General features: G+C 56.0%; 2 protein-coding genes across 3 annotated transcripts; one reads left to right on the forward strand and one right to left on the reverse strand.

Annotated features, from left to right (window-relative positions):
* Nucleotides 1-23: 23 nt before the first annotated feature.
* LGALS2 (galectin 2) lies at nt 24-16642 on the forward strand. The gene is made up of 4 exons (XM_069807300.1): nt 24-124; nt 14497-14579; nt 14878-15037; nt 16131-16642. Exons 2-4 carry the CDS (start codon nt 14524-14526, stop codon nt 16275-16277), a joined length of 363 nt encoding a protein of 120 aa, XP_069663401.1. The 5' UTR covers nt 24-124; nt 14497-14523; the 3' UTR covers nt 16278-16642.
* A 979-nt stretch (nt 16643-17621) lies between these two features.
* CDC42EP1 (CDC42 effector protein 1) lies at nt 17622-25818 on the reverse strand. Of its 2 annotated transcripts, none has more exons than XM_069807296.1 (3): nt 25534-25818; nt 21140-22037; nt 17622-20099 (listed from the first exon to the last, which is right to left on the reverse strand). In XM_069807296.1, exons 2-3 carry the CDS (start codon nt 21579-21581, stop codon nt 19285-19287), a joined length of 1257 nt encoding a protein of 418 aa, XP_069663397.1. In that variant the 5' UTR covers nt 21582-22037; nt 25534-25818; the 3' UTR covers nt 17622-19284. The 2 variants fall into 2 exon arrangements, with proteins under 2 accessions (XP_069663397.1, XP_069663398.1); XM_069807297.1 differs by having other exon boundaries at nt 25631-25812.
* Nucleotides 25819-26121: the final 303 nt, after the last annotated feature.

Here is a 26121-nt window from a genome sequence, read left to right on the forward strand (position 1 = left end):
GAAGGGCTCCAGGAGAAGGACGGAGAAAGCAAGTGAGGGCAAGCGCAGGCCGGGAGCGCCGGAAACCGACCGCCGGACGGAAACTAGCCGACCTCCCTTCCCGGAAGAACCCTCGTACTGGCAGGTGAGGCCACTTCCGGTAGAGAGAGCGGGCACTTCCGCCTGGCGGGGGAGCCGCGTGTCCTTTGAAAGGACACGAGCCTGCCGGCGCATGCGCGCTGCGCGCCCGCCCGGCCCGGAGGGGGGTGGCGGGGACCCGGTCCCTCTCCTTAAGGCCTTGGCGGCTGTGGGCGGCCTCTCGGAGGGGCTGGGGGCTTTAGGAGGCATTATAAATGCTAGTAGGCGAGTCGCTGTGCCCTGGTGGGAGTTATCTTTAAGTAGCTGCCGGTCCTCCCCCGGCAGGCCTTCTCCCGCCTGGCTGAGCAGCTGGGGGGAGGTTGGCGAAGGCCTGGAAATAACTAAGGGCTTTAGAAACATAAACTCAATTTGTCCTCTTTCTCCTTGTAGCTCTGGTAATCCAGGCCAGCCCTAACTGTATGGCTTAATACCGCTCATTTTCTCTGCGCCCCAGTGGTCTTGGAGGGAACTGTGTTCCTGTGGTGATTTGTTGTTTTTAAATAATGCTGGTGAAAGGTGCCAACTCGATGACCTTTGGGGAGCACAGGCCTCTACCTCTTTGAAGAGTCCGCGGTGTACCGCATCAGCGCTGCTGCTTAAAGTCGCCCGCTGGGGCTGGCCCTGCTGGAGCCTTGGCCATAGGAGTGCAAGTACGATACTGCCTGTTCAGCCTTAAAGCCTCTGATCCTGGAGATAGACATCTGAGTCAGAGTGGTCCTGTGTTGGGTTACTCATTTACAGTGCTAATCCCGCAGATGGCAGGCGAGGGAACTGCCCTGATGTCACGCCTAATGTCTTTTCCTTATGGCTAGCCATTGTTTTGGAGGGGGAATTTTTGGCCATTAAAAAGTACTTTTCAGTGCTTGAATGTAGTTCTTTTTTTAACTGTCACTGCCTTGCATCACAAAGCCTTTTTTTTTAAGTGCCTTTCATAGAAAATTGCCACATCCTTCCCTCTGCTGTGTTTAGGCACGTTTTACACGAGTTATTTTAATCTTATGAGTCAGCCTTGCCTGTCACTACTACCTCTTTGATTTTTCTGAGAATCCTTAAGTCATCTTTAGGAGACTGAGGCCTAGATACTGCTCTTCTAGGTCATGTACAATCTGCGTAGAAGGCATACTTCTCTCCAACCCACAAAGCCGTGCCTCAGAAGGAGTGGTTTTGCAGTCTGGTGTTTCACAGCCCCCTTTTGTTCAGGTTTCGATCCCTTGGAGTCTCAAGGTTGTTTATTTTTCTCTTTCTGGCAACACCCAGTGGTTAGCAAGTCTAGGATGAATGGAAGGCTGCGCCTCTTTTCAGCTGGTTGCAAACAATGGTGAGTGAACTCATGCATAACAGTTGTGTCAGCAGCGGCCTTTCAGACTTTGCTTTTATTTCTCATCGATTTAGGAGTCTCTTTTCCCTTTGGTTACTCCTGCTTTCCATCTAAGAAGACCCTAAGTGCAACAAAAAAAGAGATCTGAGTCTGAATTTTGCTCCCTATAACAGTGGCTAGATGATGCGTGAGGAAAAACCTTTCTCCTGTCCCTCAATTTATTTTTACCAACAGCTGGAGTCCCAAACTAGGTTTGGATGGAGTGAGACGCTCCATGTTGTAATTAACACCGCTCCAGAATGAAAGTACTGGAACTATAATTAGCTCCTAGCCAGTTGCGGAGGAAAGTGATTACGTGCAAGCTGGAGGCCCGGGTAGTTGGCATGAAAGCTTGTGCTGGCGGAGGGGTGCAGGATCCCAGGTTTGGCAGGCCTTGCAGCAGGCTGTCCCGCAGAGGGCAGCAGCAGGCAGGGGAGAGCTCCTGCCTGATCAACCTGGGCTTAGCAAATGCTCTTGCTGCCTGTACAGTCGAGGTGAATCGCAAAACAGGCAAAGTCTCCCTCAGTCGGGAAGGGAAGGCGGCCTCGCAGGAGTGGCCGGGTCGCCCGGGAGAGGGGTTTTCCACCCACCAGGTCATCTTCAGCCCGCCAGAACCGCCCTGTCACGCTCGCTCTGTCCCAGCTTTTGTTTGGTTTCTCTGCCTTGTGTGTTTACATGAACCCTGCAGTGTTTTTCAGATGCGCTCGTGTGCGGCAGCGAGAGCTTTCCTGCGCTTCCTGCTGGGTCGTCGGCTCTGGCCTGTGATGCGAGGTTCCCTTTCCCCGTCACATTCCTCTTTCCTTGGCAAGGCATTCTGCCAAGGCATACCTTTCACTTTCCTAAAGCTCGGTACTGCAGTCTTTTGTTCCCTTTTCTTGTTTTCCCGCTCCGGCTGACTGCAGCAGCCGGTGCCTGGGATTTTGGCTCAGTTTTACCTCTGCTATTTTCTCTTGGAACAGGACTGGCAGCACCTCTCCTGACATCACCTCGGACCATGCACCTCTTACGCAATCCTTTGGATTTGCAGCCCTGCTATTCCCTGACCTTGGCTAATCTTTCTTTTGCAATACTTGTAAGCACCTTTCCCAGCAGAGGGTTGCAATTAGAGAGGCAAGTATAGAATTGCATACTTCTCTAGAGGGAGAGCAGGTTTGAGCTCCTTTAATCTAATAGGAAATGTCTCCTTCCCTTTCATATGCAGTACTTTCTTGTGGTATGCAGTCATCCACCAGGATTGCTCCCTTCCATTTCTTTCAGCATTTCCCTTTTCGCTGTAGGAAGACCTGTCCCCGGTGATCAAAGACATCCTTCTACAACTACGGGAGCAGAATGAGGGAACAGGATGCTGGATAAGGGATCAGAAAACCTGCTGGCTACATCTCTGCAATTAAGCATGTCTCGGAGCAAGACTCAAGGAAATACACAGCTATGCTCACTGCCTCAGTTTCCCTGGTTGTTAGCATGGGGGTAATTGCACTTGCTTCCTTTGGGGAATTGCCTTGACCTCTGTATACTAAATTTCCTTTGCACATTGGTTCTGTCATTAGAGCAACTGGCTCAGCAAGACAAGCAAATACCAGAGTTCGGGGTGAGCTGTGCAGCTTGCTGCTCCTTGTGTTCGAGCCCTCCTTCCAGACTGGGCAACTCAAGGGGTGTCTTGATCCCTCGACCGAGTGGCCGGCAGTGCCCTCCTGACCAGTGTAGGGAGTGGCAGTGCCTCTTTACCCCCTGGGGAAGGCTCACCTGGATTTGCCGTTGCCGATAGCTTCTTCCCAAGAGAGTCCGGGGCAGTCAGGGGATGCTCCGAGAACACGGGAATGCTCTTGCTGCTGAGGAACAGTATCGGCAACAGGCAAAGATGAAAGAAAACCAGCAGGACAGAAGCCCTAGTCATAGCCGTGGCTTAGGGGGCTGGTGGGTTATATATCTGGGTAAGCCAAATACAGAACAGGGAGAGAAAGACCTGCCAGGTTAGAGAGAGCGGCTTAAATTTATGGGCCTGAAGTGAGCATCGAAGGCCCTGAGCCTGCAAGAGGGAGCCTTGATGAAGTCATTCACTGCACCACTGATGAGATCAGCTCCAGACTGGAGCAGATCCGCTACTGATACAGTGTGCTTGGGATTCAGGTGTCATGAGAGGCACTTGAAAAGGTGAACATTCACCCATGCTTGCTCTAGCCCTGACTTGCTGTGTTATCACTAGCAGATGGAAGGGATGTCATTAGAAAGCACAAGTATTGGGGAAAAAATGGTTTAAAAGCCTGGATTTTGCTGAGATACAGTTTGGCTCTAAAGAACAGCAGGAGGGAGAAGGAGAAAAATCCTATTGCAAATGCATTTTTCATGGGCACCCAAGCATGATCTGAGCAGAGATCGGTGACACAAAACTAGGCATCCTGGAGCAAATCAGGGAGCCCAGCTGCGGCAAATCCCCAAGCCTGGATGATGAATACATCCCTGCATTGCGGCGACAGCGAAGTGTGACTTAGTGAAGCGTTTGCCGGGGATGTTTAGCGTAGCAGCAGCCCGGGGAGCTCAGAGATGCAGCCATGTGCAGCCTCTCTTTTACAACGCGGCACAGGGAGGAGGCATTCTCGCTGCGGGGTGCCCCGGTGCCGAATGCACGTGCTCTCGGCTGTGCAGCTGGCTCAGGTTTGGCAGCTGGTGAGCTTGAATAGATGGGTTTTGGCCCAGGCTTGAAAATCCTCCCATTGCCAATGATCCTGCTTTGGCTGCAGCTGCCTCAGGTTCCCTAGGAAACTTCAGCTCTGGCTTAAGTCCGGACTGTGAAACGACAGGAGGAGGCAGTCCGGCAGCTCTCTGCCTCCAGCCTGGCTGCTTGGCCTCTGCCGCTTGGCACCGCAGCCAGCTTCAGCCCTGCTTTTGGCTGCGGCGAGGAGCAGCAGGGCGGAGTGAACCCAGTGCCGGGGCACGGTGGACGTGGGGTTAGGAATAAAAAGAAAACTGTGACCCAGGAGGAGGACGGAGACGCAGAGTCTGCGTACGCAGATTTCCCGAGCGTGGACCTGGCCTTTCGTAGGCTCCTTTCTGGTTCCTCTGGCTTCGTCTGTCTTAGTAAACGCAACAGGAGCAGGGCCAGGCCCGGGCGCTGCCTCGGGATGATGGCTGGTGCCATGCAGTTGTTAGCAGCCTCCCTGGTGTGGTTTTGGGCTGTGCCAGTTAGCAGTGCCTCAGTGCCCAGGCACGGCTGGGGACTGTTCCCAACAGAGCCTTGGTGTCGCCGAACATTTAACCCCATGGATGGGAGCTGTGACCTGCTCCTTGCATTTAGGGCCAAGAGCGAAACAGCTACACCCTGCAAGCCCAGGTCCCTCTGAAGGCAGGCTTTTGAAGTGCAATCCCCTGCAGCCTGCATATTTACCCCCTAATCTTCCACTTTTCCCCTCTCCGAAGATGGGAAATGTCACGCAACAGGTTGTAGGTGAGTGTGTGGGATGGGAGTGCGTGCACCAGACTGAAACTGGGAAACGCTCTGTCTGCTGGGCACAGCTGAACCCAGGGTTGTGACTCAGTGTCCTACACCCCGTGTTGTGGATCACTCGCCACATTTGACCTCCTGCCTTGTGGGGTGGGAGAGATGCTATGAGGAAACGTTGCCTGAGTGCATGAGGTCATGGGGGTGTGGGGACCAGCTGCTGGATGCAGGGGACCATTCCGGCCTGGGTGCACAGACATGTTGAATTTGCCCTGGGCAGGCAGAACAAGGAGCCCATCATGTTGCTCATGGAGCACATGATTCTGCAAGGGCTTCCCATGCATGCACAACTCTGTCCTGTTTCCCCCGCCACCCCAAACTACATCAGGTTTGGGAACTCACTCAGAGAGCAGAACGGGGGCAGAGCTTGTGTATCTTCCATTTAATGTGCTGACAGACAAGTCCCCCAGCCAGGAGAAGGATCAGGCGCACACCTCCGGATGCATCCGAACAGCCTCTGCCTTGTCTCTGCCTGGAGGGGCTGTGTTCAAGTGGCACGCTGCTGGTCCCCTCAGCCCAGCGGGCATCTTGAAGGCAGCGTCCACGTTCTGGGTCTCACTGCAACCACGTTGCACCTTTGCCGTCCCTGATTTGCAGCCCAAATCCCCCTCCTCTGTCCAGAAGGAGGAGATGCTCCCAGCAGAGGCTGCTCCTCTTTCCACCTCTCTCCTCGCACAGAGTAGCTTTACGTCTTGAGTAGCTTGCCTCCCTGTAGCGACACTGGCTGAATTTCAGGAGGAGGATGCGTGCTGGGAGTCGATGGGGTTAAAAGCAACAGTGTCCCAGTGTGGCTTAAGAGTGGGCTATGAGACCTCTTCCCTCCAGCCATTCTCTAGCTGCTGTGCTTGCTGGTGTCCAGAGCAGGCACTAGGCACTCTTGAGCTCATCCTGAGCTGGGTCCCTGGAGAGCTGCGTCTCTGCCGGAGTTCTTTCAGGAAAGATTCCCACCCCTTTCCTAATGAGACCGAGTGAGTAATAGAGATGTTCCTCAGGGACGGTGTTGTAAGGAGTGCTACGTGCATGTTCAGGACCGGAGAGCAGGTCTTCACTAGCTTTTCCCTGCTGTTGTGCACCAGACGTTGACGCGTGTCCCATCTTGACAGAAGAGATAAGCTATCTGCGTGGGGATGGGAACTTGCCTGGCAGTTGCAGCCATCGGTCCTCCTCGCATTGTTCTTATCAGATCTCCTGGCTTGGCAAGTCCATTTGTTGCATGGTGAATGGCAATATGTTTGGGGCTATTCAGCCTGGGATATGATAAGATTTGTCTGGTGTGAGTCGTATTCAAAGCATTTGGTTTGTAATACCCTTTTCCCCTCTCGGGAACAAGCGTTCTCCATCCAGTAATCTGACTGCAATTAAAACTGGGTTTCTGCTTCGCTGCTGGGGGACTCTCAGGGGGAACAGTGCGAAGAAACTTGGGGGCAGCCAGAGAGACACAGCCAGGTTCTGGCCTGGGTGTGTTGCCAGTGGTGGGAAAAATGAGGACAGCAGGAAGAGGCACAAACTGGAGGGAAGGGAAAGAGAGCCAGAGAGAACAAGCAGCCTAGCACGACGGCTGGGAATGCAAAATAAACATCCACTGTTGTCAAGCGAGGGCTTATGTACGACTGCTTAAGTGGAATGGGTCAGAAACAGGAGTAGAGGCTCACAGGAGCAGTCCGGAGGAGGGACAAGATGCCCATATAGGACTGGTCAGCAAAACAGGGTGTCCTCAAATGCACAGGGTGTCCCTTAGTGCCCAGTATAGTGCTGGAAAGGGAGATGAGGTGTCCCAGCAGTGCAATGCAGCTGCAAGCAGCTGCTGCCTTGCTCCCTGCGGTACCGTGTGGAGATGAAACGTCTCTGGGCAGTGCCGTGACCCAGCAGGCTCAGGAGCTGGCTTTCAAAGCTCCTTGACCTGGTGGCAACTCTAAGCAAGGCTGTGGCTGTAGCTTCTCACTGGGAAGCAGGGAAAAAGTAATTTAGCACTCCTTGTGCCAGCGAGAGTTGGGACCTCCTCTGCACTTTGGTTGTCCTTAGAGCTCCTGCAGCAGGTCAGGCTCAGCTCTTTTCCCTGTGGCTTGCTCTGAAGGTCCATGGGTTCATGTATTTCTTGTGCCCTTCCCTCTGGAAGGCGGGGAGGAGAGGAACAGGGAGTCGGTTGTGTGGGCCTGGTCTTTTCTTAGGTCTCCTTCAAATGCAGTTCCCTCTTTAGATGCCCATTTCCCGCACTGAGTCAGTCATTGCGGGATTTGGATTCCCTTTTTTTGGCAGCTTTTCTCTCCCATTTCCATCTGGTTTGGTTTTTACCATTTCATTTTGCAGGGCCATCAAGGGAGTGTGTTCAAGCTGATTTTGGAGCAACAGATAGTTTTGACTTGACAACCCCTTCCTCTGCAGACCCCAGCCATGGCCTTAGATCCAGGGTGGATCGCCCCTTCAGACCCTCTCAAAGCGGATGGGTGGTAAGGTGGCTTGCTGCTTCCCAGCAGGGATGAAGGATACTTGGCTTTAATGACATAAGCATGGGAGAACAGACCTTTTGTTTTTGCTCCCCTTCTTTCCAGCCCATGAGCTGTTAATTCTTGTGGCTTTTCAAAACTTGCTATTTCTCCCTCAGTGTTTCTTTCTCCTTTTTATTTTTTTTTTTTCCAGTGGATGAGCCACCCTTGGCATCGTGCCTTGTGCGTGTGACTCAGACAGTTTCTGCTTGTCTGAAGGATTCCTGCAAGTCCTCAGAGTTGTCCAACCCGCCTGGGCTCAGCGCTGGAGCCCATGAGAAACACGCTCAAAGTGAGTCACGCAGTGCCAGCAGCCTTGTTCTCCCTGTGCAGGACGGACCGCTGCGTGCGGGGACTCGACAGTCACTCTCGCTGCGTGCCCTTGCTGTCCTGGGGGGTTGAATCCGGGATGGCTGCTTGGAGCTCAATGGAGGGAGGTCCCCACGGACCTTTTGTGTATGGCGCAACGCTGCGTTTCTTTTTTGCTTCTTCGAGTTCCAGCCAGCTGGGCTCACACTGTCTTTGTTGTGGGAAATGGTCCCCTTGAAGTCAGGGGAGTTGGGCTTGGGGCATCTCGGAAGTCCCCTGGCTTCCACTGTTGGAAGGCATCCGTTCATTTTGAATGCCTCTGGTTTTTGGACTTAATCGGACCCACCCAAGGGCTAATTTTTTTCAGAGGCACCGTATGCCTCAGCACCTCCTACTGATAGTAGCTGGTGTGGGGAGAGATCAGCATCTCTGATACTCGAGCTGCATTAGCCAAGGGAGCCCAGATTCTTTTTAGCTTCTCAGACAGGTTTGCAAAGCTGGATTTTTTTAAATTTTTTTTTTTTTTAAAATCTGTCGATGGGAGCTTTAAGATGAGACTCTAAACAAGAAGAGGTTTTTTTGGATGTGAACTTGGGTATCTGTGACTCAGTTTCCCCATGTGCAAGATGAGGGGGCTACCATCTTCCTTACTTAATGGTAAGATAAAGCTGTTGGAGATCTTACTCTTTTGGTGCAAGATGCAAGTGGAGCATAAGACCTCATGAAGCTGATCCTTTGTGGAGGATTTTTGGAAGGATCCTTTTCCCATTAAGCTAATAATATCTCATCTAGCAAGTCTGGGTAAAGCTGGGAGATCCCAGAAGTCTAGGAGAGGGGGAAGCCATGAGCCTTCTATGCATCTTCTCTTTGCCAGTAGGGAAGCTTTCAACAAAAGTGCATTTTTATCTCCAGGCGTGTTTTTGAAAGCCTTTCCCACAACCCACATTCCTGGCATGCCCCCACGAGGGAAAGAATTAGAGAAATGAAGGCTGGAAACGGAACTGGGTGGCATGTAATCAGTCCTCTGACCTCCCTTCCCCACACTCTGCCAGTTCAGTTCCTTCTCCTGCCCCTCGGGCAAGCTGAGGACCCCTAAGATGTGACTCATCTGGCTGCTTGGGTTGATGAAATGGCCCTGATGCCTTATGAGCCAGCTCCCATGCACATGAACTACCTTCCTCCCTGCTCTGTGCACAACTCATAGCACACAAAAGTGTTGCCACAGACTTCAGAGCTGCCCGAGAGAGATGTCCTCTGCAAAGGTATAAGGACATAATTTGGCCCTGCGGATGGAAACCATCCATCAGAACGCATTTGAGCTCCCCATGGAGATGGGAGATGTCAGTCACTGTGGCACCAGTGCCTTTCTGGTAGGGTAGGGAGAGAGATGGAGTCTGAGGCTACACCCTTCCCCTGTGCTCTTGATCTGCTCCACTGCTTGGTGCAGGTTCCCTCCATTGCTGCCCCTAGCCCTGAAGAAAGGTAGGTTTTTTCCACATTTTAGCTCTTCAGCTAGCTTTATCCTTCCTCCTCCTTATTCCCCACATCCTAAGGAGGAGAAATTGCACCCTACAGATGAAGGAGGGTGATGCTGGTGGAGACCCTACCGGAGGCCGATGGCCTCTAATCCCTTGCCCCCACGTTCAGAGCATGGATGCTACTTCCATACTTCCCACAGGGGCTCTGCATGACACACTGTCAGGGAGCTGGGGCATGAGGGGTGGCAGGGGATTCACCTCCAGTCCTTTGTTCCTTCCCATTTTAGTTGATCCGCATGCAGAGACTTCAACGCCTTCCCTAGAGGAGCTGTCCTGCCCTGGTTAACCTCTTAGGCATGAGGTTAGTGCTCATGGGTACTAGTTCCCTCATGCTCATCATTGACTTGGCTTCTCCCGCATCTCCTGGACAATCCTCTCCTGTACACACCCTCCAGATCCACAGACCTGCTTATCCAGTCTCCTGCTTACCTCAGTGTTTGGCTGAGGTAAGTACATTTTGTTCTCTTGGTCCTCCTCCTTTAGGAAGCTGGCTGGCTTTCAGAGCTTAGGGATGGGTTGGGTGAAGGTTGCAGCACTATCTGCTGAGAGGCAAACCAACACCTCTTGACTAAAGGGGAAACCAGTCCTGTCAAACCTATCTGGGAATTTCTGTGACTGACAGGTGGAGGACTGAGCATCTCCATCAGGAGGTGGTAGAAGCCTCTTCTCAGTTACGTCCTGAGCGCTGGCCTCTGAAAATCCAGGGCTCAGCTTCTTGAATTCCACCCCACAGCCCTCTAAGGCAGGGGGCATTCCCCCCTAGGCTTCATAAAAGGGGGAAACCAAGGCAGAAATGTGGCTTAACGCAACTCCTGGGAGGAACCGCAACCAGGGCCCAGATGAGATCAGAGAACATGGTTTAAATCAGGTCACCACTTGATATTTATTGTGTGGAGTTTTTCTTTTTTCTTTACTCCCGCACTGAAATCCTTCCCCAGAGGCTATTCAAGGAAATAAATAGCCAGTGGAAAGGGACAATAGCTTGCTGTGGAGTACAAATTATATGAAGCAGTAGGAAATAATAGCAGAGTGAGCAGCTGCTACTCCGAGAAAGAATGCATGGTCGGTCTCTCCAGCTCCCTTTGCCATGAGCAGACACTGATGCCAGGTCCACAGCACAGGCTCCCTGGTGCCTTGAGTGCAAAATGGGACAGGCGCCTTTTCCCCTCTGCAGCATCCTCCTCCAGTGCAGCTTCTTTGGTGTCTTAATTAGCACCGAGCTGAAACCGCAGCCTTCTGTGAGGGTGCCAAGGGGATCTCTTGCCTCTCCTTCCAGAGCTTGGTTTGATCTGGGAGCAGTGGCCCATTCATCCACACACCCCGCATGGCCGCCTTGCCTTCCCCTCTCTCCCTCTTCCCTTCTGGGCTGAGCGTCATGTCTGGCGATGACCCATATCAGTCCTGCAAGGGACGGTTCATAGCTCATGTCGTCTAGAGAGGACGTGTTGGCTGCCCTCTTCTCCGAGCCCCTTGGAGCCCTTCCTCAGAGCACTGCTGGGCAGGGATGGTGGGGACCACTTTGGTGTGCTGGGATGGATTTTGGGGGCTGCCCCTGCCACAAAAGGCCCTGAGAAGCCTCTCACAGCTGGGGTGGTTGGGCTACCTTGGCTGGGAAGTGGGGAAGCTTGTGCTTTTCCTCAGGGCTTCACACCTAGCTGGTTTATCTCCTGCCCGAGTAAGGAAGCAAAATAAATACTGCTGCCAGCAATGATGCTGCTGAGGATCTTGGCAGCCTGCTGGGGAGGGTGGCATTCAGTCTGTTCTCAACAGCTGTGTGGGTGCCCTGTGGTAGAGGTGGCAGCTCTAGGCTATGGTACCTGAGGTGCTGCTGTCTGGAACAACCCTGAGGGTCCTGAGATCCTATGGGTGTTCCTGGTGGCCTGAGATCTCCCCAGGACTAGCAGAAAGGCTGGGAAGAACTGTTAACCCCCAAACTTACCTTATGGGACCTCTGCAAATGGAGCTGCCACATTTCATGGGGTGAAAGCACTCTGCAGAGGACCTGCCCTGCCACCCTTCTGGCTGAAAGCTGACGTGGTTGCATTGGTCTCTTCCCTCCTTAAAATATGATTTTTTTTTTTGTTTTCTCCATGCAAAATTGCAGGCCTGCCTTGCTCCCTGCTGGAAGCTCGCCTTACCCTTGGGTTGGGCATGGCCCCCACCCTTGGACCAGTGACTGCTTGTCGGGTGTCTGCTGTCCCAAGGCACCCTCTGGGAATGCAGCAAAGCCTCCTCTGGTGCCAGCGTTGTGATCATGGGTGTCGTACACCAGTACAGACCAACTGCCCTCCAGCCAGGATGAACATCTCTATGGGGCCCTGGAGAGGCAATCCCAGGCAAGTACCCTATTATAGGATCATCTGTCTGGGGGTGAAAGGTTCCTGGATCCCTTGCATCAGTGGCTGCCAGCTTCCACAACCATTGCTTATATTTTCCTCACTGCACAGACCCTCCGCCTCCTTTGCAGATGCCCTTTAGCCGGATTTCCTCTTTCTCTGGGATTTACTTTCCCATCATATTACTGTTTCCCCAGGCTTTCTGCTTTGCAGTGTCTGCAGGGAAGTATCAACCTGCCCCCTTCACCTTCCTTTCATCATCCCAATCACCACCTCCAATTGCACTGGAGAATTTCGGCTCTTCTGGGGTCCCTAAAGTCTCAGCTCCTTCCTATGTGGGGAACACATACCCCTGCATGAGAGAGGCCATCTGCACAGGGCTGGTGTCTGACCATGCGGAGGCTTAGCTCTGCAGATGAAGGAAGTCGCCAGCGCTGGCAGAGTTGCTGCCTGGTTTCCCACTATTGTTCCCAGTGGCAAATAAAAGGGGGGTGAACGCCCCTGCTGAGCATTGTAGGAGGGGGGTTAATGTTATCTCGATAAAATCTCGTGGCCCCTCTCTGAGCAGCTCGTGCCTCTTTCCTGCCCATCTCCCTCCCTGCATATTCTCACATCCGTGGTACTTGCGGCTCCACACATAACTCTTTGCACACGTAGTTTTCCCCATCCCTCAGACATAAGCTGCTTTCCCTCCTGGGCAGCCTTCTGCTCTGCCAGTGGGATTGGTGGATAAATCCCAGTGAGAGCGATGTTTCTGTCTGGTCTGTGTGGGAAGTGGGGGGAAGGCTCCTCTACGTTGCTGGCCTGGGACCTGGACCTTTCTTCTGCCACAACATTCCTGTGTCACCTTGGCCAGCCACGTAGGACGGGATTTTTCTGATTGAGTTTAGGGTCTGTCTTGGGATGTAATTTCTTGAGCCCTAGAAGTGTTTCTCCCTGCTGGTTTAAAGTGAGTTCAGATAACTAACCCTAATGGTGGCTATGCAAACAGTGTCTTTGTACTGCCCTGCACAGGGACAACGTGAGTTGCTGTAAAGAGAAACCTCCCATAGCCAGTGAGATGCTCTGATATTTTGAGAGGGGGGCTCTGGGTTCTGTGTTCCCCCTGGGATGTCTGCAGGGGAGCAGGGTGACGTGAAGTTGTGTGTGGGTGGGACACAGCAGCGTGATGGGAAACTGACCCAATGCCAAGAAATCACCATCCCCAGCACCTGCTCCTGCTGACTCCACACCCAGCTCAGCGAGGTTTCACCAACAGCTTCAGTGACCTCAACAGCAAACAAACTTCCCAAAGCCTGCTGGGCTTTATGACCCCCTGTGAATAGGAAACATCTCCAGGGAAGGAGTGCTTATCAGCACTTACCTCTGCTTGCTTCAGGAGGCTTTGGGGAAGAACAGAAGCTGTCTCCCAGCTGGCTGTGCAGCAGCAGGATGACTGCACTCAGTTGCTCTGTGCAGGGCTTGGGAGGGGGGCTGAGGGGCTGCTGGTCTCCTGAGCCTTGCCCTCCTCCTCCCTCTTGCTTTCCCTCTGGTTTCTGGAGTCTGGCAAAACACTATCAATTTGTTCAACCAAATCTGGGACACTGTCTACTGACTCGTAGCTCTTACCTGGGAAGAAGACAGCAGGGGTGATGCTCCTCTGTGGGGACAACATTCCTGTGTCTCAGGGTAAGGGAGGATGGGGCTATTGAACCTGATGTGCATGGCTTCTCAAGAGAAAAGGTTTGGGTCTCGATGGAGCTTGGATGGGGGGTTGCGGATTGCTCCTGCTTATTGCTAGTGTAATCCACGCAGCTGGGGCTGAATCTAGAGCCACGAGAAGAGAAGGAGCTGAGATGCCACTCATGTCACTCCTGCAAGGGACTGTTCATAGCTTGTGTCATCTAGAGGGGATATGTTGGCTCCAAGCCCCTTGGAGCCCTTCCTCAGAGCACTGTTGGGAGAGATGGTGGGGACCATTTTGGTGTGCTGATGTGGGCTTTGGGCGTTGCCCCCCACCACAAAAGGAAAGAGCTGGGATGCTTCTTTTGGCTGAGCTGTTACATGCAGAAAAGAAGTGAACATGGTGGTTGTACCTCCATGGCCAGCTGGGACGATGCTTGTCCTATATGGTGGCTGGAGTAGCACCCCTAAGGGCTGTGTGTGGTGGTCCCCTCACTGAGAGCCCACCGAGGAAATTGGGAATTGGTTAAATCTCCTGAAGTCCCTAATAAGAGGAAGTGTACATAGGGAAGCTATTTCTTTGGATCAAAGTCTTATAGCAAAGGCTGGATCAAAGGCTTGCAAAGGCGGAGCTGCTGCTAATGTGTAAGCCACAAGGAAGTCTAGGGGTGTAAAATCCTCCACCTGAAGTGTTTCTGAGCTAAACTGCTGGTGGCTCCCTGCCTGGTTGCTCTGTCCCCTGAGGAAGATGGCTGTAAGCGCTGCTGCTCCTGTCCTGTGTCACCCAGGGTCCTCTGGGTGTGACCTGCAAGCCACAGCCACCTCTGCTCTCACCACTTGTGTTTCTTGAGCTGCAAGCGATGCTGCCCACCAAACCCTGGGTTGTGGCCCTCTGCTTTAACCCTCTTTGTACCTCTGCTGTCATGCTTGTCCTTCTGCTGAGGACAGGCCTGTTTTCATCTCCTCTCTCTCTGATGTCATTTCTCACTTTCTGGCTTCACTCAGCCCACTCTTCCCTCACTGAGTGAGAAGCCCATGCAAGACCTCCAGCATGGAGGGTTTTTGGCCATGAGAGGAACACTAGCTGAGAGCAATAGATGTTCTCCTGGCTGAGGCACCTTCTCCAAGCGGCACTGTCTCATTGGCAGTGAAGGAATGGCTGACGGAGCTGCACAGACTATTTTTCTCTCTGCCTTAGGAAAGAATTGAAATCTTCAACCTGGATATGAAGACTGGGGACACCCTGAAGGTCAAGGGCAAGATATCCAGTGATGCTAACGGGTGAGTACAAAGAATGTACTTTGTACTTCGACTTGCCAGGACTGAAGGTGGGCTGCAGAGGGAGGTGATTTTCCAAGGTCGCCAGGTACAAAAAGCATGAGCATAGCTCAGCGTTAGGGGAGCCCCTACGCCACCACTGTGCAAACTCCCCTGGTTCCTGAGCAGAATGAGGAAACAGGAGGCATTAAGCACCTGCAACGCTGATAGAAGAATTGGGTGCAGAGCCGTGTGTTGGATCTCAGGTCTTCCAAGACCCTGTCCTGCCCGTGCAGCTGACCTTTCTTCTGTTCACCCACAGCTTCAGCATCAATCTTGGCTGCAGCTTCTCGGATCTAGGACTTCACTTCAATCCCCGCTTCGATGAGTCTGTCATCGTCTGCAACTCCAGGTGCTCCAATGCCTGGCAGGCAGAGCATCGTGATAAACACTTCTGTTTCTCCAGGGGCTCCACTGTCAAGGTGAGGGGTCTGTGCCAGCGTGGGGTTGTGGGGTCTGTGTGTGGTGGGGGAAGACCCTGGTTACCAGATTCCTGTACCCTAGTCTTCCCAGTCCCATCCAATGCCTCCTGCTCCTTCCCAACACCCCCTAATCCTCATCCTCTGGGTTTTTGGTCCTGATTGCCATTTCCACTCCTTCAAAACCCCAACAATTCCTCTGGGAATTTTGCGTGAGCCCTGTCTGTCTCAGGCTTTGTAAGTCCTTCCTGCCCCTTGTACCTGCTCAGCAGGTGAGTGCACCAGGTACACGTATGAAGGTAAAGGGTGTCTCCAAGAAGCAGGATCTTGCTGCTCTCTACTTTATTTCTCTCCCTAATCCCCTCCTGTGCAAACACAGGCTTTAAGGCAACCCAGAGTCTGGAGCAAAACCTCTCCCTCTGCTCTTCTGTCTTCACTACTCCTGGATCCACACTGGCAATCTGTCCTCTCTCTCCTCCTGCGGGGGATGCTGTCCTAGTTGCTGTCTCACCCCATCTGATGTCCCGAGACATTAACAGGGCTGCATTTAGGAGCAGTCCTGTTCATATTGCTGTAGAGAGGATGCTTGTTTCCTCAGTCATGGCTGGCTCTTAGGGAAGGGGTGGCGAGGTGACGGCTTTGGGGAACGATCCCTTTAATTTGCAATGATCAGCAATGTGTTCTCGTCCTGTCTGCTTGTGCGTGTTTATCAGCGAAGCTCCTTTTCCCAGGTCCCAGTGAGCTGCTGAGGGCATTGGGGTGACAGGTTTATACTGCCCTGTTCAGAGCAGATCTAAGCCATGTGGTGTATAAAGACACACTTGGGTTTAACTGCTTTGAGTTTACAATCTGAGTCACTGAAACAGCCCCGGGAGAGATCCTGTCCCCAGGTCATAGTCTAGATACCAGCTCAGCCCCTTGATATCAACTGCTCTTTTCCTTCGTCACCCTCAGCTCAATGCCCAGCACCTTGCTTAAGGCTGTAGGGACCAGGTCTGACCCTCACATATAACAGTCAGGCCTTTCACCTGAATGCTCATGTCCTAATCTTCTCCTTGTCCCCAATTCCTGCCCTTTCTCCCCTCTCTTCTCCCAGTTTGTCATTGAGATGCTGGCAGACAAATTCCAAATAAAACTGCCGGATGGGCATCAAGTGGAGTTCCCCAACCGGCACTACTACAACAAGATCAGCTACATGAGCGTCAAGGGAGACTTCAGGGTCACCTCCTTCAAGCTGGAGTGATGGGTGCCGCTTCCTAGCTCTAATAAAAACCCAAGCAGCGGGAGACTGCTTGCTCCAGGTGCTTTGGCTTCTGTGAGATCTCTGGCTCTGTGGGAAACAAAGCTCAGGGTTTTTCCACCAACAGGAAAGGAGCCCTTGTTGGGTGGAAATAGCTCCTAGATAACACCAGGTGCTTTTCCAGGTCAGACCAGGATGTGGGGTGGATAGTAGGTAGGGCGAAGCAGGCTGTAGATGGGGTTCAGGAGGAGGAGGGCACTATGTGATTGCTCAGGGAATGGCTGTGTAATCTCTTCACAATGCACCATTTGAGTTTTTGGGAGGGAGGGAGGAAGGGGAAGAAAAGCAGGGATGTGAGCGATGTGGCATTCAGTGCCACAAAAGTGCGTAATTAAATGTTAGGTTTGGGAACCTCAGGGCTTGGGTTTGATGGGTTCCTCTTGGCTGCTCTGGCAGCCGGCAGGCAGGAGGAAGGGGTGCCTTGTCCTCCCCCAGGAGCAGTACCACGCAAATGGTGGCACGGGGAAGGCAGCACAGGTGTGCTCCTGTGCCAGCATTCCTGCCAGCAATAAGGAGTTATCTTCTTCAACTTTCCCCCTTATCTCACCTCACTTATCTGCTGGCACATTCCAGCCGGGTTACCTATTACTCTGACATTTCCACACCGAACCCTACTCAGCGAAAGTGAGGCAGGGAAAGGCAGTGGGGAGGGAGGACGGGGTTGGGGCTGGGTTACATGGCTCAGCACCTCCCAGTCTGTGTCCCTCGCGTGGGACTACAGGTGATTGGTGCTGATTATCAGAAGCTGCTGCTCTAATTAAAAAGCGTCTTGCCAGCCTTAAGCGAGACAGATGTGTGAAAGCAAACATTGGGGCACTTTAGGCTGGGTGGGAAGAGAGCAGAGAAGAGCATCTTATGGAGAGCCTGGTCCAAGGCAAGGTGGCGGTGCCCCTGTCCTCCCTCTCCCCTTCCTCGCTGCCCAACCTGCGGGACTTTCTGCTGCCTGAGCGCAGAGGCAGAGGATGTCTGATGGGCTGGAAGGGCTTTAAGTCAAGCCAGCCTTGGGAAGGGTACCGATCTGCTTCAGGCTGCAGATGAATTGTTGCTGGGCCGGAGAGGAAGCTTTGCACCTTCCTGCATGCTACACGAGGCCGAGCGAATAGGATGTTGCTTTGTGTTAGCCACGGTGAGTGGCAAAGTACCGGGCTAGTTAATCCAGGGATCCCAGAGGTGCTGGAAAATCCTGCTGAGAGTGGAGAGGATGGGATTTTGTGGCTGGGGCACCGGCAGACACAGCAAGGGAGACGATAAGGTCGCTGCAGCTGAGGGGAGGCACCAGAGGAGAAGTTAGTATCAAAACTGTTTTAATAAGGACAATAATAAGTGCATGGGATACAGAGTGGAGGCAGAAAGGATATTCCACGGATGTGGGTCTTTGGTCTGGAGCTTGTGTTATGGTCTGGGAAGCAGATGGCGGAGGGAGCTTGTCCTGAGAGCCAGGGTCCTCACCCCGGAGAGTGCAGGGGTGATAAGGCTGATCCTGCTGGCTACCAGTGGCCAGAACTGGGGGACTCCCTGAAGCTGCCACCTGCCCCGGCTTACTGCTGCAGCCGCCTTGGGGAGGCTGAGGGAGAACGGGCTTGCCCGTAACCTCGATGGCCTGACTGCGAGCGGCACTCCCGTGTACAACACGCCTGCATGCTGGAGCCTCTTTATTCTCCTCTGACGAGCTCCCCGCCAGAAGCAGGCGGGCGGCGGGTGAGCTGCGTGGGAGCGGAGCCTTGCGGCCCCCCCCGACGCACACCCCCTCCTGTCCCGGAGAACAAGGGGGGTCCTGTGAGGGTCCCTCCGGTGACCTCAGCCCCCGAGCATCTCGGCTCCATGCTGCGGCACAAAGGCGCTTCTGTGAGGGCCAGTTTGTACGCGGGGCAGCGTGGGGGGGGCAGTTTGTTCCAGGGTGGCCGCGTCACCCCGGGGCCACTCGGCGAGGGTCATTAGCCATCCTCCGCGCGTACCCCTGGGAAGGGGCGCGCTGGAAAAAATGGGGTGTGCGCATGGGGAATGAGGAGAGGGGGCAAGGATGGAGAAGAGGTGGCGCAGACCCAAGTGGCTGCAGAGTGGGAGTCTTCTTGTTCTGAGGCAGGGGGAAAGGAAGGGGTTTTTAGGGCCCAAACTGCAGAATTTGGTGACCTGATAACCTCGCCTCTGCCTCCATCTAGCCAAGAAGCTTCTCCCCTCCCTGCTGTGAGGGGGCGGGGGTCAGAAAAGGAGCCATCCTAAGTGACGTTCAGCAGCAGGAGGCAAGTGGAAAGATCCCTGCAATTATCTCTGTGTGTGCTCTCACCTCCTGAATGCTGAGCTCGTGGCTTTTTTGGGGGGAGGGAAAAAGAGAAAGCTCAGCTCTGTGGGGTTTGCCTGCCCCTTGAGCCCCCAGCTGACCTCCCCCAGTAGATAGATGTGCTATATGGGAGGGTCTCGCACCAGCTGGAGCTGGGGAGAACCCCATGCCCTACACACCAGAGCTATTGGTGTGAATATTTCCAGGAGGGCACTCGTGCCAGTGCAGAGGGCAGTTGGGGGCTTCGGTGGGAGGACAGGGCACATCCCTGGACATGTTGGTGGGGCCAGGCTGAGGGATGGGAGAGAGAGAGATTGCTGGGGGGGAACAAGATGGGGTAGGAAGTGGTTTTGGGTTTCTTTGGCAAATGGGAATGTCCCTTTGATGTCTAACGGCAGTGAGGCTGGGGCAGGGCTGGGATGCCCAGCGCTGTGATGCACAGCCCTCACCAGCCCTCCGCAGCAGCTTGGCCCAGCCCCAGGGAGTCCCCCCAGGAGACGGGCTCTTCTCCTGCCCCCCCTCCATCCCCCGCCCAGTGCCCCCAGCTTGGCAAGGAGGTCGCCCGCTGGGTCTGCTGGCAACGCTGGCACCTGAGGTTGGGGGACAGGGAGGAGGGTGAAGACCCCGGCACCAGTGCCTCTGGAGAGGGGCCGCGATCGGAGGGATGGCCGTTCACACCTTGACTTCATCATCCTCCTCCTCCTCCTCATCGGCATACTCGAAGGAATTGCTGCGCCTCCCCCGGGCACCAGCGTACCCCTGCTGCAGGCTGGAGAGCATGGCCTCCTCCTCCTCCTCCTCCTCCTCCTCCTCCTCTCCTTGGTTCCAGGTGGTCTCAGGGGACCGGCTCTCCCCTGTCACTTGCGACCGCCACGAGCTGCTGCTGGGGGTCTCCCACAAAGCCTGCGTCCGGGCTTGCCGGGGACCCTCGCCCTTCTCCAAGCTCCGCGGGGTGCTGGTCCCACCGTAATGGCGGGCCAGGACCTGGGCTGCCCGGTCAAACTCTCCCGCCTCGATGGTGCAGTCGTTCCAGTGCCCCTGCCACGGGATTCCTCTGGGCGCTGCCCCGGGCTCCGAAGCCCAGGCAGGGTCCTGTCCAGTGCCCTCGATGGCGTGTGCCTCTCCGTTGGCACGGACCGACAGTCCCGACAGCGAGTTGGCTCCCGACAGGCTGCTCTGCCCGGAGCGTTCCCAGAAACTGGTCATTGCCTTGTCCTCTCCCTGGGATGCACCCGATGCCGGAGGGACCCCGTCCTTGGTCCCCTCACCACACAGGAGGTCTGGGCCATCTTCCCCCACCTCGTTCCCGTTGGTTTCGGAGAAGCTCATCACCTGGAGGAGCTCGCTCATCAGGGAGGGCCCCAGGTCCAGGCGGAAGGAGAGCAGGGAGTCCGAGCGCTTCAGCTCTGCTTCCCCGGAGAAGGTGCTCTCTTGGGCCTTTTCCAAGCGAGGGACGCGAGGGATGGTGCAAAACCCGGACTCCAGCCCTGCGAGGCAGAAGGGATGGAGGGTGAGGTGGGGGGGGATGGCTAGGTGGGGGGAAGCCTGCTTTACATCTGTGGGGGACGAGGGACAATGCCACCAAAGTGGCAGAGGTCACGCTCTGGCCTTTAAAGGACAGGCCAGTGTTTGTGTGGACATCTCCAAAGCCCAGAGTTACAGAAGAGGGTCTCCAGGTGGGTGCTGGGCTTGGTAAGATGCCGGTGGGGGCTGAGCCGGGCAGGTGGGACCAGGAGATGGCAGCATTGCCTCAGCTTGCCTTTCCCTCTGAGCCCAGCCACCTCCCGAGGCTGCTGCAGGTCCCCCCAGATCCCCACGCCACCCCGAGACCCTCCGCTCCAGACCTCTCTCCCTGGGGAAAAGCTGAACCACATCCCAGTGCTGTGAGGCTGGAGAAGAGCCACCCAGCTATCCCGTCACGTCCTTCCCACAACCCTTCCCCAAAGGTCCCTCCTGGACCCGAGCCGGCAAGGACGGATGTGGGCGCAATGGGGTTGGAGTCCCTTGAGGACCACATGGAGATGGAGGGGTTGGCACAGCGAGGGACAGGGTTAGAACATCTGCACGGAGGTGGGGAAAGCCGTGCCATGGGTCCCCTTGACCTCGCAGCCTTGGTGTGGGCATTGCCCCACTGTTCCAGCACGCTCTTGACTTCCTCAAGGAGGCTGCTCAAGGGGAAAGCATAGGGCTGGGGGGAAATGTGGGGCACCCCCTTACAATGACACCACACAGGCTGCCAGCTCTGTGGGGCTGTGGGTGAGGGAGAGGAGGAGAAATCATCTGTGCCTCACTTTGGGGGGCACCCTGGGAGGAGAAAACTCCAAGTGCAGGAGCAAGGACTGCGGTTGAAAGCAAGGTTAGGGTTATCTCCTCACAGGGATGAGCAAGGCTGGGGATTCTTAAATGTCCTGTCTCTGCTGAGAGCCTAAATTCCATCAGCAGGGAAACTGAGGCACGGAGCGATGGAGGGGGGCTGCGGAGGATGCACTGTGCCTGGGCACAAGCCTCTGCCCCGCGCTTCACTCACCGTAGGTCTGGTGCGTTTTGGAGAAGCTGTTGGAGGCACTTTTGAAGGAGAACTTGCTGGTCAAGCCCCGGCCGCCACCGCCGTCGTACGTCCCCTCGTTGAGCTGGGGCAGGGAGACGGCGTTCTTGATGATGGGCGAGACGGCTGGGGGGGCGGGCGACGTCCCCGCTTGGCCCCCACCGCCCCGGCTCCTCAATGGCGTCCGGCGGACGTGCCGCAGCGTCCGGGCGAAGAAGTTGTTGGCTTTGGCCGTGTCGGCCCCGCCGTGGTTGCTGAGGAAAGAGGTGTCCCCGAAGACGTCCCCGCCACGTCCCACGTGCATGGTGTGCCGAAAGTCCCCCAGCGGCGGGCTGATCATGTCCGGTGTCAGCTCCGACTTCAGCCGCCGCTTGCCGTGGGAGCCTGACACCCAGCTGAGCACCGGCAGCTTCCCCAGGCTCATGTCGCACCCCTCGCCTTGCCCCTGCCTTTGAAAAAAAAAAAAAGGCCCCAAAACCAGCCCTTGATGGGCTTCCAGCACTGGGGTGGTCTGTCACATCCCTGGCCTCCCCATCGCTCCTGCTCCGATGCTTTTGGGGGAACGGCTCACGTCCCCTTGGCTTTCAGCAGGTGGGAATGGCGCCGGTCCCCCTGCTTCCCTGCACTACGTCGCGCTCATGAAATCGCCCACAGAGGGTACGTCCCCGGTGGCGAGGACGGTGGTGGCACGGAGGTGTCCCCACGGGGTGTCTGGGATCAATCCCGGTGCTGGAAGCTGTGTCTGGCCACGGGCTTAGGGGTTAATCCACCGTCTTCGGCCGCCGCTGGGTGAGTGGGAGCCGGTCACAGGTCGGGCAGCGGGTGATGGGAGCTTGGGGTGGGCTGGCAGGGCAAGCGCCTCGGTCCCCTCGTCGGCCACCTAAACAAGATAAGAGGAACGGTGAAGCCCTCGGAGAGGATTTTCCCAACCACAACAGCTGTAGCCCCGGGACTGGCTGGGGAGGTTAAAGGCAGTGCATAAGCAGCGTTGGGGAGGTTGCTACCGGCTGTCCCCCTCGCTTGGCACTCCTCTTGGGAAGGAAGAAAAAGGCTTTCCCTGCAAAACACCTGCTCTCCCTCACCCCTCTGACCTCCCTTGGCGTGCCTCAGTTTCCCTTGCCTGCAAAGCGGCTTTGCTGGACCCATGCTGCAATACAGGCTGAGGATTTCCCTCCTAAGCAGCACCTCCTCCCGGATCAGTGCCCTGCCCGGCTGCCCAGGCTCCCGGGGCAAGAAACCTCTCCCTCCTTTTTTGCTATTCAGATGAACCCTTGGGGAGAGGGTGAGGCCTGGGGACCTTCTTGGGAAGGAGGGGTGGCGGGGAGAGAAAATGCAATATTTGTATATTTGTTTTGTTTGTCCTCCTCCTCCCGGGTGCTGGGCAGACACGTCGGAGCAGCAGGGAGCCAGGGGTGCGGGGAGGGCAGCTGCTTTGCAGGCAGGGGAAACTGAGGCACGGCAAGGGAGGTGATTGCTCGAGGTCGGAGAAGGCAGCATGGGTTCCTGCACTCAGGCGGGTCCCGGAGGCACTGGGACAGGCAGCGGCTGGATGCAGGACGGCAGGGCAATGACCTCCCCGGCCAGCGGGGAGGATACTCGGATCGTCGGTGTGTGTTGGCAAGAGGGAGAGGGCTGGTTGGGGAAAGGAGAGGATTTGGGACACGGGGCACCTCAGAGCATCAATGGTCCAGGTGCAAACCTGGGGACATGTCCCTCCCTGGGCTCAGTCCCCACTCAGGGACTGGGGGAACGGGATGGAGCTGGGTCCCTTCAGCAGGGCCGGCTGTGGAGGGCAGCGTGCCAAGAGGCGATGCAGGAGCCTCGCATCCCTCAGTCCCCGTGTGCCGGGACCCCCATCGCTACGTGGCTCCGTCCGTCTCCCCCTGCCACGCTGCCTGCCTGTCCCCGGATCACCTCGGAGCAGTCAGGCAGTGCCAGCGTAGCAAAACCTCTGGAGAAGGGGAGCCCTGGACATGAAGCTGCTTTCCTGGCTGGCTACACGTGTTTTTTGCCTTGCCCTGGCCTTGTTTGCTCACCCGGGGTCCCTCTTATCTGCCAGGGGTTAATGCCTGGGGAAGGGAAAACAAACCACCCCCAGCAGCTCCCAGTACCATTGGCTGCCTCCAGGGTGGCAGTGGCTGGTGGCAGCGGGGATGGTGGCAGGTTGGCTTCCCGCTGCCCCCCAGCTCCCTGGCTTATGCAGCCCACGTCTGCCTCCTCCTCACGGAGGCCGTGCGGTTCTGCCTCTCGGCTGGGATGGGCCAGGCACGTGGCAAATTTGGGGTGGGAGGACAACCGGGGAGCGATTTCTTCTCTCTTGGCAGAAGCCCACCCAGAGCTACTGGGTCAGGGCTCCTGGAGTGCAAGGAAACCACTGGGGTGGTCCCTGCAGCACAATGGGGGGGGGGGGCTCAGAACCACGGGCAGAGAGATGCGACCCCATCTTTGAGTTGTCCTGCGGTCCCCCCCAGGAAGGTGCGTGACCCTGGGAGCGGGTATTAGGTGAGTTACAGCCCTCGAGTTTTCCTTTCCCTCTGCACACTGGAGCCCCTGAGAAACCTGAAGTGGGGACTGAGCCCTTCAGCATGTGCTGCAGGACGGCAGGGCTACTCTAAGAGGTGGACACCCCCCCCCCCCAAATCCCCCGCACAGCAGTGCTGTCCTGCAGACCCCTGCAGGGGACCAGGGCTGGCATCATCCTAGGGATGGGGTGGGGAGGAGGGATGCAGGAGGAAAGCATCCCCTTGGTCTATGCCTGGAGAACTATGGAGCGGAGAGCTGGGAGGAGGAAAGCTTTTCTCCTTCCTTGTCCCTTGGTCACCACGGGGACGCAAGCCAACAGCTCCTGGCCTCCAGCTCTCCCTGCCTGCTGGCAGGCACTGGGAGAGGAGGGAGGGAGGGAGGAAGGGAGGGAGGCAGCTGGTGCCCAACCCTACCTGGATGGCAGGTTTCTGGCAGCCCTCTTGGGCTTTTTCTCCCTCCAATCTCCCCCTTTTCCTCCTTCCCTCTGCCCCTGGTGCGTCTCCCTGCTGGCTGTGCCTCTCTGAGCCCTCCCCTCCGGCCAAGCCGACTCCTCCATGCCAGGGAAACTCGTGATTTTATGGGCAAAGGTTGACCCGTGCCCTCTCCTTTCCTCCGCTGGGCAAGGGGACCTCCCGTCTGGCCACCAGTCTGTCCGGACTCTGCTTCCATCCGGTAGCCCGCCACGGTCACCAGCCCCTGGCACGGCGAGCCCACAGCCCATCCCGACCTCCCCTTCCCTGGCATCCTCTCCCTGGCTCCCTCCTCGCCTCCTCTGGGAAGCCCCCTGCCCTCAAAGACCAACCGCCGGCACCTCCTCCTCCTCCTTCCAGCCTGGCCTCCCCCGTTTCCCCCCCGTGTTCAGCTGGTTTCCACTGGTTTTCCATTTGCCAGGAATGGCCAGAGCTGTTCTGCTTGTTGGGAAGAGCGGAAACCAGAAAGGGGGGGAAAATAATCCAGATGTCTAGTTGGCTGGAGCTGCTGAAAGCAGCCGCTTCCCTCCTCGTCCTCTCCTTACAACCACCCCCCCCCCCCCCAAAAAAGAGGGGACATACTCCAAAAGAGGGCGAGGAGATGTTTGGGGTGGTCTCAACAGGGGAAAGAGTGGGTGGAAATGATTGTGGGTGGCCAGGAAGGCTTTCCGAGCTTTCCTGAGTGCAGAAAAACCTCCCTTTACCCAGAGGAGGGGAGGCAGACTCCCCCGTTGGGTCACTGTTCTGGGATGGGGAAAGCCAGCAGGGACAGGCTTTTGGGAAAGGGGGAAAGGGGCTCGGCTGGCTGGGCTGGGCCTCTTCCAGCTCCCCTGGAGAAGTGCCGGGCAGTAGGCGGACAAGCCTGAGTCCGACCCTCATGCTGCCAGCTGCTATATATATATATATATAGTTATATCTCTCCGTGTAACAAGGGTATTTTTCCAAGCAGACACGCTGGTTTCCAGCCATCCTCTCCCTGCCCCCTTGCCCAAAAGCGCTCCCTTTCTTCCTCCAAACCCCCAAAATCGAGGCGCTGAAAGCCTGTGGGGCTTCGAGGGGTATCCAGAGCAGGGTGTGGGAGGGGGGTGCCCCACTGCCTTCCCCCATCCTTGGGATCCCCTCCTCACCCCTCTTCTCTCCTGACTTCCCCCCTCCCCGGCTGGTCTCCCCTCTCCTCGCTCCCGCTTTCCTTCCTCCCGGTTTCCTGTTGCATTCCTGCCTTCTTCTCCCTTTCTTTTTCACCATCCTTCCCGTCTCCATTGCCTTGCCGCCCCTCCTGCTTCTCCCCTCTCCAACCACCCTCTCCACCCTTTTCCTTCTGCTCCCGAACCACCCACCCCGCCAGCTCTACAAACTGAGGAATCAAAACTTTCAAGGATTTACCTCTTCCGAACCAGGGTTATTTTTTTTCCCCCCGTCCTCCGGCCGAAAAGTTGGGAAACACTCCCCGTGGGCCCCTGTAACTTGCTCCGAGGCTTACCGGCGCTGCGTCCCCGAGCGGACGGGGGAAGAAAGGGGAGGCATGCCCCCCTCCCTTTTCCCACGGCTGTCCCCCCAAGGCTGGCTCTCCCAGGCTGACGCCCCGATGCCACGGGAGAGAGGGAGCGAAGCTGGCGGGGAGGGGACGTGGGAAGGAGGAGGGCGGGCTGCAGCACCGCCGAGCCAATCCTCGCCTCGGCAAGGAGACCAGAGAAAATGAGATTTATTCCAACTATCCAGGACAGAAAACTTCAGGAACTTCTCTGCCGCTCCCCCCCGCCCTCCTCCCCACTTCCCCAGTGCCATTTCCCGTCCTCCAGCATCGGCTGCCTCCCGCTCCCAGGCGCCCGCTTCATTGGATTTGGGGGAAGGGGGAAGCCCAGGTTGCTGGCTAAACTGGTTCAGGGAGCATGGCTGGGGGGGCAAAGGAAAGGAGTTTGCCCCCTGTGTGTGTGTGACCCCTTGGGTATCGCATAGGGTCATCCCGTCCCA

Source organism: Haliaeetus albicilla, chromosome 19, assembly GCF_947461875.1.
Source record: "Haliaeetus albicilla chromosome 19, bHalAlb1.1, whole genome shotgun sequence".
Classification (NCBI taxonomy): domain Eukaryota; kingdom Metazoa; phylum Chordata; class Aves; order Accipitriformes; family Accipitridae; genus Haliaeetus; species Haliaeetus albicilla.